Source organism: Clupea harengus, chromosome 16, assembly GCF_900700415.2.
Source record: "Clupea harengus chromosome 16, Ch_v2.0.2, whole genome shotgun sequence".
Lineage (NCBI taxonomy): Eukaryota > Metazoa > Chordata > Actinopteri > Clupeiformes > Clupeidae > Clupea > Clupea harengus.
In genome coordinates this window covers 8,680,325-8,695,158 of record NC_045167.1, presented here as the reverse complement: position 1 = coordinate 8,695,158, position 14,834 = coordinate 8,680,325, and the positions used below count along the sequence as shown (strand labels likewise).

The 14,834-nt window shown below is 43.3% G+C and overlaps 3 protein-coding genes across 4 annotated transcripts in view; 2 read left to right on the top strand and 1 right to left on the bottom strand.

Annotated features, from left to right (window-relative positions):
* LOC105898173 (NXPE family member 3-like) overlaps positions 1-1,444 on the top strand; it is a 46,171-nt gene extending 44,727 nt beyond the window's left edge. The window contains exons 7-8 of one of the 2 annotated variants that reach the window (XM_031583086.2): positions 51-388; positions 966-1,444. In XM_031583086.2, coding sequence (XP_031438946.1) covers positions 51-388; positions 966-1,160 — 533 coding nt within the window. In that variant the 3' untranslated portion in view covers positions 1,161-1,444. Of the gene's footprint in view, positions 1-50; positions 451-965 lie in introns of both variants that reach the window. The other variant, XM_031583087.2, reaches the window with a different exon arrangement.
* Positions 1,445-4,293: 2,849 nt separating this feature from the next.
* On the bottom strand, positions 4,294-8,819 carry srr (serine racemase). Its single transcript, XM_012825190.3, has 7 exons — positions 8,672-8,819; positions 8,249-8,428; positions 7,438-7,619; positions 7,072-7,202; positions 6,538-6,686; positions 6,159-6,248; positions 4,294-4,860 (listed from the first exon to the last, which is right to left on the bottom strand). Exons 2-7 carry the CDS (start codon positions 8,421-8,423, stop codon positions 4,619-4,621), a joined length of 969 nt encoding a protein of 322 aa, XP_012680644.1. The 5' UTR covers positions 8,424-8,428; positions 8,672-8,819; the 3' UTR covers positions 4,294-4,618.
* A 51-nt stretch (positions 8,820-8,870) lies between these two features.
* On the top strand, positions 8,871-14,252 carry trmu (tRNA 5-methylaminomethyl-2-thiouridylate methyltransferase). The gene is made up of 11 exons (XM_012825189.3): positions 8,871-9,104; positions 9,285-9,450; positions 9,586-9,692; positions 10,304-10,426; positions 10,628-10,800; positions 11,225-11,278; positions 11,584-11,650; positions 12,180-12,280; positions 12,559-12,703; positions 13,136-13,218; positions 13,400-14,252. Exons 1-11 carry the CDS (start codon positions 9,023-9,025, stop codon positions 13,586-13,588), a joined length of 1,290 nt encoding a protein of 429 aa, XP_012680643.2. The 5' UTR covers positions 8,871-9,022; the 3' UTR covers positions 13,589-14,252.
* Positions 14,253-14,834: the final 582 nt, after the last annotated feature.

Sequence of the window (14,834 nt, the reverse complement as noted above, 5' to 3'; positions counted from 1 at the left end):
TTTGTCCATCAAGCAAAGCGTGGTTATCACACTATTGTTGTTTCTCACAGCTCTGAAGCGTATGAACCTCCACTCCGAGAACCAGGTGGGGCCCCTGATGGCCGTGGACGTGCAGAACAACATCGACCTGCACTACCGCTCGCACGGACTCCCTCTGCGCTGCCTCAAGGCCCCGGTGGTGTCGCTGCACTACATGAGCAACGAGATCGATGACATGGCCGGCGGCCCGCACACCGTCATCATCTTCAACATGTGGGCGCACTTCACCAGTTTCCCGCTCTCCTACTACGCCAACCGGGTGTCGCAGGTCCGCCGTGCGGTCGTGGCGCTGCTGAGGCGGGCGCCGGAGACCAAGGTCATCATCAAGTCCGCCAACACGGGGTACAAGGTGAGCCCTGGGAGCAGCCTTCTCTTACCACATGCACCGGAACTGGCAGTTTAGACTCACATGTGAGTGTGTGTCTCCTTGTGTGTCTTGGCTGTTGAACTCAAATGTCCATAACCTTGGTGTGTACCCAGCATCAGTATAAAGCACACCTAGACTACTTACTACTGGGATAGAAAATGGAGGTTTCCTCTCTAAAGTCTTCCTCCTCTGTCCGTATATTTGCTGCTCACTCCCACACTCATATTTTATAGCTTGTGAGCTGAGAGTACAATAAGTCTAGCAAGGCCAAAATGTTTTATGGATTATTACCAAATTCCCTAATGATGTGCGTGTGCGTGCGTGCATAGGTGTGTGAGTGTGTGAGCATGTGCGCCTGTGTTCCTATGTGCTTCTGCATATCTGTGTGTGTGAGTGTGTGTGTGTGTGTGTGTAGCTGACAGTGGGACTAAAAACAGACACACCCATACAAAAATGCAGATCCACACCCACACACACACATACAACCCACACCTCCAGGGCTGGATCTCTAAGAGCCTCTGGGCTCATCTCATAATGTGTTTGTGTGTGTATTTTGCAGGATATCTATGGCAGTGATTGGTTCTCAATGCAGCTGGATCGAATCCTGCGAGAAGCGTTCCGCGGCGTGGGAGTTTACATCCTGGACGTGTGGCAGATGACCGCCTGTCACTACAACACAGAGGACATCCATCCTGCCCCAATGATCATTAAAAACGAAATTGACATACTTCTCTCCTTTATCTGCCCCAAGTAAGGATACTGCCCTTCCTCTTACCCCCACTTCTGCCCCCTGATTCCAATTTGTCTCTCTGGTCCACTCAGCAGTCCCGTCTCCAAAACACCCGACACACAGCCGGACATAGGAGCATGCAGGCCGAGGTACCACTACAGTACTCCAGGCCTGTGACACCCTGACGTAAAACACAAAGACCACGAGAGACTACAACTCTGAACCCAGTGAGCCATAAATGCCTGTCAATCACAACACAACAGCCTGAACTACAGTGTCCTCCACAATTATTGGAACCCTTTAGTAAAGATGAGCAAAATTATATGCGAATAAATATTCACAAAAATCTTACCTTTTCATTGAAGTAAAAAACATTTGACATTAAATAAATATTATTCTCCAAAACAGGTGTGCCACAATTATTGGGACCCCTTAATTTAATGTTTTGTGCAGCCTCCTTTTGCCAAGATAACAGCTCTGCGTCTTCTCCTATAATGCGTGATGAGGTTGGTGAACACATGGCACGGGATCTGAGACCATTCCTACATACAGTATCTCTCCAGATCCTTCAGATACTGAGGTCAACGCTTGTAGACTCAGCTTCAGCTCATCCCACAGATTTTCTATGGGGTTTAGGTCGGGGGACTGTGATGGCCATGGCAAAACCTTTATTCTGCGGTCGGTGAACCATTTGTGTGTTGATTTTGAGGTGTGCTTCGGATCATTGTCCTTCTGGAAGGTCCAACCACGGCCCATTTTAAGCTTCCTGGAGGGAGCTGTTCGGTTTTCATTTAATATCTGCTGGTATTTGACGGAGTCCATGATACCATGTATCCTAACAAGATGTCCAGGGCCTTTGGAAGAAAAACAGCCCCACAACATCAAAAATCCGCCACCATACTTCACAATGGGTATGAGGTGCTTTTCTGTATGGCTATCTTTCTGTCTACGCCAAACCCATTTTGATGTTTGTTGCCAAAAAGCTTTATTTTGGTCTCATCTGACCATTTAACTCGGTCCCATTGAAAGTCTGACTTACATTTGACAAACTGTAAGCGCTGTAGTTTGTTGTTGATTGACAGCAGAGGCTTTTTTCTGGCAACCCTCCCAAACAACTTGTGGTGATGTAGGTGGCGTCTAATGGTGGTTTTGGAGACTTTCTGACCCCAAGACTCAACTAACCTCTGTAATTCTCCAGCTGTGATCCTTGGAGATTCCTTTGCCACTCGAACCATCCTCCTCACGGTGCGTGGGGTCAATTTACAGACAGGTCCTCTTCCAGGCTGATTCCTTACATCTGCTGTTGCTTTGAACTTCTTAACTATTGCCCTGATTGTGGAAATGGGTGTTTTCAACTGTTTAGATATTTTCTTAAATCCTTTTCCGGACTTCTGCAGCTCAAAAACGTTTTGCCTCACCTCGACACTGTGTTCTTTTGTCTTTCCCATCTTGATGAATGACTAAGGGTATTTGGCCTGTGTCACCTTATATTTATACCCCAGTGAAACAGGAAATCATGGTTGACCACTACCATGAGTTCCTAATCAAACAGGTGAACTTAAAAATGTAAAACATGACTGGTAATATACTTCAGTTAGATTTTAATTATAAGATTTTCTAGGGGTGCCAATAATTGTGGCACCCATGTTTTGGAGACAAATATTTTATTTAATGCCAAAAAAAAGAATTCATTCAATAATTTTACTTCAATGAAAAGGTAAGATTTTTCTGAATATTTTGAGTGAAAGACCAAGAGGATAAACAGCAAAGACATTTTTTCATAGCCTGTTTAGCCCATATTCACTAAGGGTGCCAATAATTGTGGAGGGCACTGTAACACAGAAAACAAACATCAGCTGGATCCTGTTCAGCCTCTAAGCGTGATGCATCGCTGTGCTATTGACTATATCTGCTAGATATACTATTTACTGTCCTGTGGTGCGGTGTGTAGTTCCTGTTGTCAAAACAAAAAGCCACCTGACACTTGAATCTGGTGAAGCTGAATCTGGTGAATGTTCTACAGCACCTGACAGGCAACGCCAGCGTTTCTCCAAGTGTGGGGCGCAAAGACGTGACGGGTGGGGCGCGAATGGACGCGATGAACAGGATAATTTCCCGTTGCAATGCCTTCCTTAATAGACAATAACGATCATACATCCCCATCGCACTAAACAACCAGACTCAAACAAAGAAATATTGTATTGTATTAATTAGCCTGTTAATGTTATTGTATTAATTAACCTTTCCTGCTAGTCATAGTCGTAGATTACAGGGGAGACGTTTTGCACCATTAAACATTACACATTATAGGAGCCGCATCATTATACAACACTGTATTAACATTAGATGGGGGACCGGAATGAAAATGTGACCTGGAACCATAGTGCGAAAATGCGGAGCATGAAAGTGTAGTGGGCGATAGGCTTATATTGACGTTATGGATACATTTGTGGCATGAAATACAAAGTTTGGCGATTCAGTACCAGTGACGAAAAAGACAGCTGATCCACCAACAAAATCAAGCTAAAAGAAAATTGAAAATTTCAATAAATTTGACAATTTTACATTACATTACATTTAGTCATTTAGCAGGCGCGTTTATCCAAAGCGACGTACAAGGGAGATTTTAAGCTTGGCTTACCATTGATAACACAATTGCATAGTAGGCCCTTTTTCTTCATTTTTGGAACTCCGCCCATTTGAAGCAAGGATTGACACCATTGCACTTTTATTTTCTCTATTTCTGAACTGATGTTATTTGCTATTGATTAAGATCTAGAACTTATCGTTATTTAAATAAATTTGACAATTTTAAGCTTGGCCTACCATTTTATTGGAGCGATGAGGGATAGGTGGGCTTGAAAAAGCCCCCTTGTTCAAAGTGGGGAATGACAGAAAAAGTTTGAGAACCACTGGGCTACGCGCTTGTATTGTACCTCACTTGTAAGTTACTTTGGACGAAAGCGTCTACCAAATGACTAAATGTAGTTCTAAATAAATGGAAAAACAGTTTGAGTTTTGAAGTGTGTGGAATATTTGGACAGGGAGTGAGTCTTCAACCTTCTTCACCATAATGTGCAGGATATCATGTAAAGATCTTTAAAAGTCCACAATTTCTGGATTACTCACCTAGAAGAAAAATAATCCGTTCTCAATATGAAACAGAAACCTTTAATTTTGTAGTTCAATTCTGTGGGAATATTCCATGTATTTGCACTTGTATTCGGGGACAAAAAAGTCTGGATGGTTTCTGGGGAAATTAAGATAAAATCCTGAAATATTGTTCTTTCTTGGCCTATTGAACATTGTTTATTTGCTATATCATAGAGAACACAAGAACATATTGATCTCATCATGTTAATGATCAGAACTGTTATCTCCTAATTTAATGGGCCTGAGGGTTTGTTGATGAGGAAAGGAAGACAATACCCTGTAGGCCTGTTGATCACATGATGTTAATGATCGGAATTGATTGGTACGCCTCAGTCAGGGAAGTTAGTCAACTCGTCTTTGCCGATGTTTCCTCCACTCAAGATGACAATGACGGTCTTCCCTTGGATGTCAGGGATTCGGCCGTTGGCGACGGCTGCGAACGCTGCCGATCCCGAGGGCTCCACCAGCAGGCCGGCCTGGTACAGAGTGGAGACTGCACGCTTGATTTCCTCGTCGGTTATCAAGACGACGTCCTCGACATAGCGCTGGCACAGCTCATAGGGCAAGGCGCCTGTGAAACACAAACAGAGGAGGATGCCAAGGAGCTATCAGGCACTCTGGCATCTGCTATCAGTAAAGCTGTTATTGTGCATCTTCAAGGCCAAGTCAAGGCAAACTCATTATCAGAGCAACATCACAACTCATGTTCACCAAAGCACTGTGCAGTGGGGCACAATAAAATCTATTAAAAGTAACTACAACTAATAAGAAAAGATCATATACACAGTGTGTGTGTGTGTGTGTGTGTGTGTGTATATATATATATACTGTATAATTGAGATACCTGGATACCATAATGAAAACATTAAAGCAATAAAAGAAATTTAAAGAAGTGTTTCAAACATTTCAAATCTGCATTCTAACAGCTTTCTCTGTAATGAGTGTTAAAAAGAAAACTAGGCGTAGGCGTAGGTGTAGTGGTGCCTAATATGACCACCACAGAAAGTGAGAGAATGAGCAAGAATTAAGTGAAATAAGATATTTTCTGTTCCAAGAAAACTGTGTTATCCTGAATGAGTGTCTGACCACAATAGACTATAAAAGTTTGTTGTATGTCTCATTCTGAGTGAATGCAAGGAACTATAGTTTGTGAATGTGGCGGCTGTACACTGATAGGGTGTGAGTTATGTTCTGAGACATGTCTGGTGAATATGAGAATGAGTGACTTTAATGTGCTTTATGTGCTAAATTTGAGCATTTTATGACATTTACATGTATAAGCAACAATATGAGCTTCAATGTGTAGCTGCAGCCCTTTTGGCATTTATTTTGTTTGAAAAGATATGCATGTCTATATAAAATGTATGATTATTTGTTGATAGCAAGAATATGTTTGAATACAATACTAAATGTAGAGTAAATGCTACACATAGATGTACAAGTTTTGACATGTATAATAGGACAGGAGTGTGCACTATCATAATAATACGTTTGTTATAAACAACTAAAATTACACATATATATGAAACAGCTGTAGAAAATATAAGCAGATTGGCATCCTTGCTTGGCCGTTGTCCTGAGTGTACCTAGAACAGTGCAGTCAGGTTATAAACAGTGCAGTCAGGTTATAAACAGTGCAGTTAGGTTATGAACAGTGCAGTCAGGTTATGAACAGTGCAGTCAGGTTATAAACAGTGCAGTTAGGTTATAAACAGTGCAGTCAGGTTATGAACAGTGCAGTCAGGTTATAAACAGTGCAGTCAGGTTATGAACAGTGCAGTCAGGTTATGAAGGACCTCAATGGGTAAATCTGTCAGATTACAGATCTGCACTAACATCAGATTTTAGATTATGATTTATATTGTTTACCTGCAAATGGGGGAGCTAACCCTGAGGCGATACTCTTAGTGTTCATACCGACTGGCTTCTTCTCAATGAAGCTCCTGTACATGGTGCATGCTGGTGGTGGAAAATAACAACAACACAAGGTTGTAAATCCAACATGTAAATCATATAACCATACATAATGTACATATAATATCTAATAACATATTCATTTTTTCTTTTTATATGCATATACAAAATTAATAAATAATATATATACATACACTGTGTATATATTGTGTGTATATTACATATATATAAATATATATATAAATGTTTTGACACAAAAGATTTTTAAGAGTAACAGCAGTCACTGAAGCCAGCACCGCACCCTGCCCCCACGGTTCTGTGCGCCTGTATTTACCCCCCTCAGGCTCCACCCCGTAGATTCTTGTGCCCCCACACCCTGAGAGCTTGAGAGCAGCTGCCACCCCCGCCAGCAGCCCCCCGCCTCCACAGCACACCACCACCACGTCAGGCCTGGGCACCGCCTCCAGGATCTCAAAGCCCAGACTGCAGCCATGCATGGAAGGGCAGCGACAAATAGACAAACTCAAAAGAGTTAGTGGAGTTTCAGATCAAGTTTTCATAAACAGAAAAATAATTCAATAAGTCAAATCATTTTTGTATTGATTTGTGCTGTAAAACCTGTGTCATGTTGGTGTAATATATTTGAGATATGTGATATTTCAGCACAAGATCTTTGCCCAGGCTTCAGTGATCATCAGACCATCAGACCAAACAGACCATCTTAATCTTCATACTAAATAGTTTCAGATTTGTTAGAGGTTCTAAGTTATTGCTCAGACAATAAGAATGGGTGTATTCCTGATTTGTTAGAAAGGATTTAAGATCACCTTTAACACCTTGTTAGCAGAAGTGAGTATTTAACTGTTACCTGGCATGGCCAGCGATCAGGTCCATGTCATCGTAAGAATGCAGAAAGGTCATGTTGTCCTCGCGAACACAGCGGTTCACCACATCCATCAGGCCAGAGGTGGGCACACGCTCAACGTCCACTCCAAAACTCTGAAGTGGGACAGCAAACAATCTTATTTGCATTTACATTACGTTTAGCAGTCACTTTTATCCACCGTCCAAGGTGACTTATCCAAAAGTGCAGATAGACACATTTATAATCAGTATGCATTCTCTCCGGGCATCGAACCTATGACCATCCTGTTACCACTTTGCCCCGCTTGTTGCTCTAGTAACTGAGATAAAGAAACACTGGTCAGTAATTATTTGATCAACAAAGACTCACTTGAATCAGAATAGATCTGGACACTGGGGCGGTTTCTGGCATTACTACTTTCCCTCTGGATCCATAGTGCTTTGACGCAAAGGCGAATGACTTCCCGTAATTCCCTGCAGACATTGTGACAAAATGGCCACCTGCTGGTCTTCGGGCAAACTGATTGGCAACCCCTCTTATCTTGAATGAGCCTGTCATACAAAATAATAATAATAATAAACTTTATTTGTATAGCATCTTTAATGCAAAACAATGCAGCTCAAAGTGCCTAAATTACGTGCACAGAGAAATTACATGCACATCCACATAAAACATACATAAAATAAACATAAAACATTAAAAAAAGGTGAAGAGTTTTCTTTTAAAAATGTTTAGCGAGCTGATATCTATAGGCAGTATGTTCCATAGCTTTGGGGCATAATTGACAAAGGCTGCGTCCCCGATTTTCTTACAGCTGTTGCTGGGAACCTCCAATAAACCAGCATTAGATGGTCCCAGTGTTCTTGAAGGCAAGTATTTGACAAGGGAGTTTGCAATGTAACTTGGTCCTAGCCCATTACGGGCATGTATATAAGGATAAGGACCTTAAAATGGGTATTTATTTAATAGCCAAACAATAAATAGCGTTATTTACAAATGTAAGTCACCTAATTAATCAATTAATCAGTCAAAAAGGTACACAAATTGGCATTGGCTAATTATAGGCCTGAACTAAAACATTGAGTAGGCTAAATACATGTATGGCAAATTAAGTGAGCCTGATGTTTTGTAGATCCATTTTCATTAGGCTAGGCCAATCTACTACACTGAAATCACCAACCCGTCCTCTGCATGTTCTCCATCTTAATGTGGATGTTGCATGGGACATTGAGTGGTAATGTTGTCTGACTCCATGGGATCATCGGTGTGTTTATGACTCCCAGGGGACTGGTGCGCACAGTCTCCCGAGCCTCCTTCAAAATCTCCAGGGTGATACAGTCGCTCGGGTCCGCCATCACAACTGTGTCACATAAGTTGAGAAAACTTAGTATACAAATTATATACAAAGTGTTTACCAGGTCTTTAGTCAGTTTCTCAGCACGGCAATAGCCCACTCGGTTTAAAATATTACCTCTATATTTTCGTTTCAAACTACTTTGCAAACATTCCTCATATTCTCTCCTCATGTGAAAAAGGTGTCAAGAAAAACAACATGTGGACAGTTTGGTGATAATCATTCTTGTTTTTTGATACCAACACTTACGCTTCTAGATTGAATCACCGCCGATGATTTTCATACTTGACCAACTGAAGTCAAGGGGAGACGGCCGCAAGGCCAACTCGATGTTTACAATTTGTAGTGGTCCTCCTACGGTCTTCCTCCTATGTCTATGATTTCAAACAGCGGAAACACAATCAGGAACTTATGTTTAGATGGCAGAAACTTGTTTCTGGACGGACATCGTTGTCCATTGGACTTCGAAGATGGCTGCGTCCGTGTCACAACACGAAGCGGTCTTTCTATGTCTATGGTTGTTACTCAACTTCTCAGAGTTTCATGAATAGAGTTTTATTATTTTATTCTTAAATAGGTTTTATTTATATTGTGTGTATTATGGGCGTCGTGAAGCATGTCGTTTGTGCCATGTCAGGTGGCGTCGACAGTTCTGTCTCGGCATTACTGCTTAAACGTAGAGGTGAGTTAGGCTGAACTGCTCTGCTCCCTCTTTATCTCTGTCTTTCTCTGCGTCTCCCACGCTGCAGTTGGTCAAGCTGGGATCTGACGAAAATACCTGCAGACTTTGACAGGTGCACGGTTACTACATCAGAGTTGTCTCCTTACTGTGTAGAATAACGCGATTTTAATGTCCCCATAGGTTACCATGTCACAGGAGTGTTCATGAAAAACTGGGACTCGCTGGATGAGAAAGGGGTATGCACTTCCGAGAGAGACTGCGAAGACGCCTACAAAGTGTGCAGACAGTTGGATATACCTTTCCACCAAGTGTCCTATGTGAAAGAATATTGGCATGAAGTGTTTAGGTATTCAGAACATACATTGAATCAAACTGCTGTGCTGTAATAGGCACACAGTAGACCCCTTCATGAAAGTACTGATAGGGGGATTGCATGCAAAACAGTAAGTTTAATAAAAAAAAATGTTTCTGATCCATTCAGTAATCTTCTGAAGGAATACCAGAGGGGCCGGACTCCAAACCCAGACATAATATGTAATAAGCACATCAAGTTCAAACACTTCTACCAGTATGCGATTAACTCGTTAGGTAAGTAAGATCACACTCACTGAACACCTGCACAGTTGTAGTGGTATATGTGGTATTCAGTGCATTCAGTTACTTGTAAAGATAAAAGTACCATTTAGGCCCATTATGGAGGGTTTGCATTATCACTTTCCTGCCGGAATACTCCCCCTCAGTCAGACTGAGTGGCAAAACATGCTGCATGGCTGCCTTCAGAAGGGAAAACTGCGAGGGAAAACAAACGATTAGCTGCTTAAATTAAAAGCAGTTGGACCAGTGAACCTTACAACTTACCCAGGAACCAGAGGCCCATGGACGTTGAAATGTGGCCAAGAATCGGGTTTCCTGACAATGTAGCGAGCTAGCCAGGAAGAATGCTTTACAAGACAGAGATCTCGGTTTTAATGCAGCTCCTTTGCCCCATACACTGCACAACCCCACGAGCCACACGACTCTATTGGGTACTTGAACACAGAGAGGCTATAAAAGTAGTTATAAAGATTGAAATCATGTTTGTGTTTGTTTGTGTGTGTGTGTGTGTGTGTGTGTGTGTATGTATGTGTGTGTGTGGTGTTAAGGCTGTGTGTGATTTGTAATGTTCCTTACACATTAACATAGTTCTGTTGTGGAAACAGGTGCTGATGCCATGGCAACAGGTCACTATGCAAGAACCTCTCTGGAGGACGAAGACGTCTTTCATCAGAGACACGTTCCACCTCCTCAGACACTCTTCCGAGATCGCTTCGAGATCCGGAACCGTGAGTGCTATAGTCTCCCACGTCAATAAACACTGAACCTTTAAATCAAAGGGTAGTTACAGTTTAGTCTACAGGCCTGCTTCTGACCCTGACCCCCAAACTACGCTCCAATGATGTCCTCATACTCTCCTGTTATCTTACCTGGAACTGTTGGTAAGAGATTAGTCATTGGTTTGTGGCCGTTTGTTTCTCTTGTGGCAGCTGTGAGACTGTTTCAAGGAGCCGACCGCTGTAAGGACCAGACCTTCTTCCTCAGTCAGGTATCCCAGGATGCACTGCGAAGCACAATCTTCCCCTTGGCGAGTCTCACTAAGACCTTTGTGAGGAAGATTGCTGCTGAGGCTGGCTTTGAGCACGTCCTGAAGAAGAAAGAGGTACCGCTGCCCCTGTTCATGTTAACACCCCCTCTCTATCAGTTGGGCCCTGGCCCTGCATATAAGAGACTACATTACCCAGCAGGCCAGAGCAACACCATGGACCTTATGTCATATTTGGCAACCTCTGATTGGCCTTCTATATCATGCTGTGTCTTTATATCCATTCATGTGTTGTATCAACATATAGTTTATGCTTGATGTTCAATCGTATGTATGTTGGTACATAATATTACACTACATCTTATAGGAAACCTGTATCTGAAATGGTAGAACATGGTGTAAGTGCTCATTCATTTGGGATGAATGCATTTGCTGTAGCCCTGTAGAGTGTTAAAATGGCTTATATCTTCAGACTCATGGGTTATTCTTTTGAGCTTTGTAGCTGACGAGTGTGTGTTTGTGTGTCTCTGTCTCTGCGTAGAGCATGGGGATCTGTTTCATCGGTGAGAGGAACTTCGAAGAGTTCATCCTGGAGGTTTGGCACCTAACTACTCTTCTATCAGCTAATCCTCTTCCTCATGTGTGGGCTTTATTAGCATCTTACCCATGTCTGGGAGCTTAGTATCTCACCAGTCCTCCTGTCTTATACCTGTCTACTGTGCATCTACTGCGAGATTCCTTCAGTATCAGTCCCAAGCCTCTTACTCATGTCTGGGATCTCAGTATCTCACCGGTCCTCCTCCATGTCCTTATACTCATCCTCTCATACATACTGTATGTGGCACCTCTGAGTTGTAAAAGTCAGTTTCACTACTCTTCTTCCACTCTTGTATCTTTCAGTATTTGGATCAAAAGTCCGGCAATTTTGTCTCCATAGAGAACGGGAAGATCATGGGACAACACAAGGGTAAGATGTTCTTCACAGTCAGGGTTCACTCAGCTAGATGTTCATCCCAGACAGGGTAGACCCAGCTAGATGTTTTTCCCAGACAGGGTAGACCCAGCTAGATGTTTTTCCCAGACAGGGTAGACCCAGCTAGATGTTTTTCCAAAGACAAGGTTGACCCAGCTAGATGTTTTTCCCAGACAGGGTTGACCCAGCTAGATGTTTTTCCAAAGACAGGGTTGACCCAGCTAGATGTTCTTCCCAGACAGGGTTGACCCAGTAAGCTGGTGTTGATGACATGCTTCACAGACAGTGGTCACCAAATGATCTGGTGTTGAAATGGTGATCTGGTGTTGATATGGTTCTCATGTGGCGCTGCATTAGAAAGATGTTTCACAGACATGGTTTACTGCGAATAGCTGGGGTTGGCCGTGCCAGTGTGATGTTGCATGTAAAGATGCTCTTCCCAGACAGGGTTTACTGAAATAGCTGGTGTAGGCGGTGCCAGTGTGTCCTTATGAGTGTCCTTTTGAATGCCCTCCCTCCACAGGATGGTTCACTTTTACACTGGGGCAAAGGGCCAGGATAGGCGGCCAGAGAGATGCCTGGTTTGTGGTGGACAAAGACATCACCACCAATGACATATTTGTGGTGGGTTGAAAATCCTGATTTTCTTGAGTTTCTCATTCATTTGCCTCCCCTCCATATCTCTGTTACCCGCACTCACTCCCCCCTACCCCCCCACACTTTCCCTTTCTCCCTTTCCCTCTCTTACAATCCCTCTTACTCTCTCATGTCCAATGATAAGTCTTCAGTAGTGGTGGTAATGGATACATTTTCCTAATATGTACCCTACCTGAACAGTTTAACTTGTTTTGGATGAAAGTACCTGCTACATGAACAAACGTAAATATATTTTTTGTTGCTAGGCACCAACCACGAACCACCCAGCACTCCTGAGGGACACGCTCCGGACGGATCGGTTCCACTGGATTGCAGAGGAACCACCAGCTGAGCTCATTCGGACTAAAATGATGGAGTGCCGGTTCCGTTTCCAGAACCAGATGCCACTGAGTCAGTACCCATTACCATTTCCAAACAGCAGGGGGGCGACAGAGTCATAGCAGAGAGCTGATATGTCAGTGATGCCCGATGAATAGAACTCAGAATAAAGTCTGTGAATTGAATGCTGATTGAACTCTGGGAACAGAACTCAGATTGAACTCTGGGAACAGAACTCAGATTGAACTCTGGGAACAGAACTCAGATTGAACTCTGGGAACAGAACTCAGATTGAACTCTGGGAACAGAACTCAGATTGAACTCTGGGACTGCTGTATCTTTCCAGACCAGTTCCAGTCCTCCTGCTATTGGGGTCAGTCAGGAGTCAGTTTTGTATTGAAATGATCTCTTTGATGATGATGGTGGTGGTGGTGGTGGTGGTGGTGGTGGTGGTATATGGAAGAGCCCAGTGACAACAGAAACATTGCTTGTTTCTCTCCACAGCTCCATGCACTGTGACACTTAACCAGGACGGGTCTCTGTGGGTCATGACCGCGGAGCCACTAAGAGCACTTACACCTGGACAGGTAGACAAGCATACACACACACACACACACACACACACACACACACACACACACATGCATATAAATACCACTTCACAAAACAGAGATGTAGTTGTTTAACTTCATTAATCCCCTTTTGAATGGTGTGTGTGTGTGTGTGTGTGGGTGTGCGCGCGCGTGCGTGCGTGTGTGTGTTTTCCAGTTTGCGGTGCTGTATAAGGGAGACGAGTGTCTGGGCAGTGGGAAGATCATGAGTCTGGGGCCCAGTGAGTACACACTGCAGCAGGGACGCAAGCGCCTCGGGGCAGAACCCCTGACCAACAACAGCCTCACCAAAACGGACCCACTCACGCAGACCAGCACGCCCGGAGAGGGGGAAGGCAAAGACTGAGAGTGTGTGTGTGTGTGTGTGTGATAGAGAGAGAGTGAGTGAAAGAACATTAGATAGCATAATGGAGCAGTAAAAGTGTGTGTGTGTGTGTGCGCTAGTGTGTCTGTGTGACAGTGGAAGATACAAGTACCAAATCCCATCACTGGACAGGATAACTTACCTCACAAATCCTCGGTTCCTTTGCAAGAGACCTCTGTGTTTTACGCTATGCCAAACGCCAAGTGGACCCAATACCCAGAGCCAGAGTTCTGGGCCAATACAGTGTTTCAGACTCAGCGTGTGACCACAGGTGAAGGGAAGGTCAAAGTTTGGAGACCCTCCTCATAACTTTCAAACAAGACAACTTCAATAATGAGAAAGATGATTTCCTCTCCACAGTCAAATAGGTGACAGTTTTTTTGTTTGTTGCATTGACAGAAAATAACATCCTCTTTTGTATTTGAAATGCATATAATGGACTGTGTGCATTGAAAACATCAAAAGGCAGACCTTTTGGATAAAATATGTGTTGCAGCAAAGTGCCTTTTCAGTGCATCATTGCAAAAACAGTATGTCAGATGTCATATTGGTTCCTATGTGATGGCAAATCATGTACCTAAGTGGGTTGTCAGTATGCCACACTCCAAGGTGATGAAGCCCAATGATTAAAACCATATTTAAGTAATGGCTGCCTTAGTAGTTGATTTGGGATCATTTTCATGTCAGTTTAAGCAAGGCCGGGGGGCGGGGGATGAAGGAGTGAGTGGGTCATGACTTGGAGCCTAACAAGCCTTAGAACATGGCAGGGGATGGAACAGGGAAACATCTTTTTACATTTTTTCAGGAGGTCCATCATTTATAGCTGTGCCCCTGACATAAAATTATTTTACTATGGTATCTCATCCTCGTGTGCCGCAGAAGAAGCTAGCCTGCTGTGCCTGAGAACCTTCACAGGTTAGTGTTGTCGTTGTTCCTTCTGTCAGGCCTGCGTGGATAAGGGAAGATAAGGAGAATGAGCCTGATTAGTCAGTAAGGGCTGGACTAGTAAATGTTAACCAATTAAGAAATTCATTTAGAGTTTACATCAGGTTGCCTATAATGTATCCATTGTATTAACAGAAAGGGCTCGTTGGTACATTGTAGTCTGCCTCTGAGCCGATGCTATTACACTGATTGGCCACCAGAGGACGCCTCCACATCAGTTTTTGCTCTAGTCTCACGTGAATTGAGATGGGTGTCCAGATTAGGTTTTGTCCCAAACCGAACC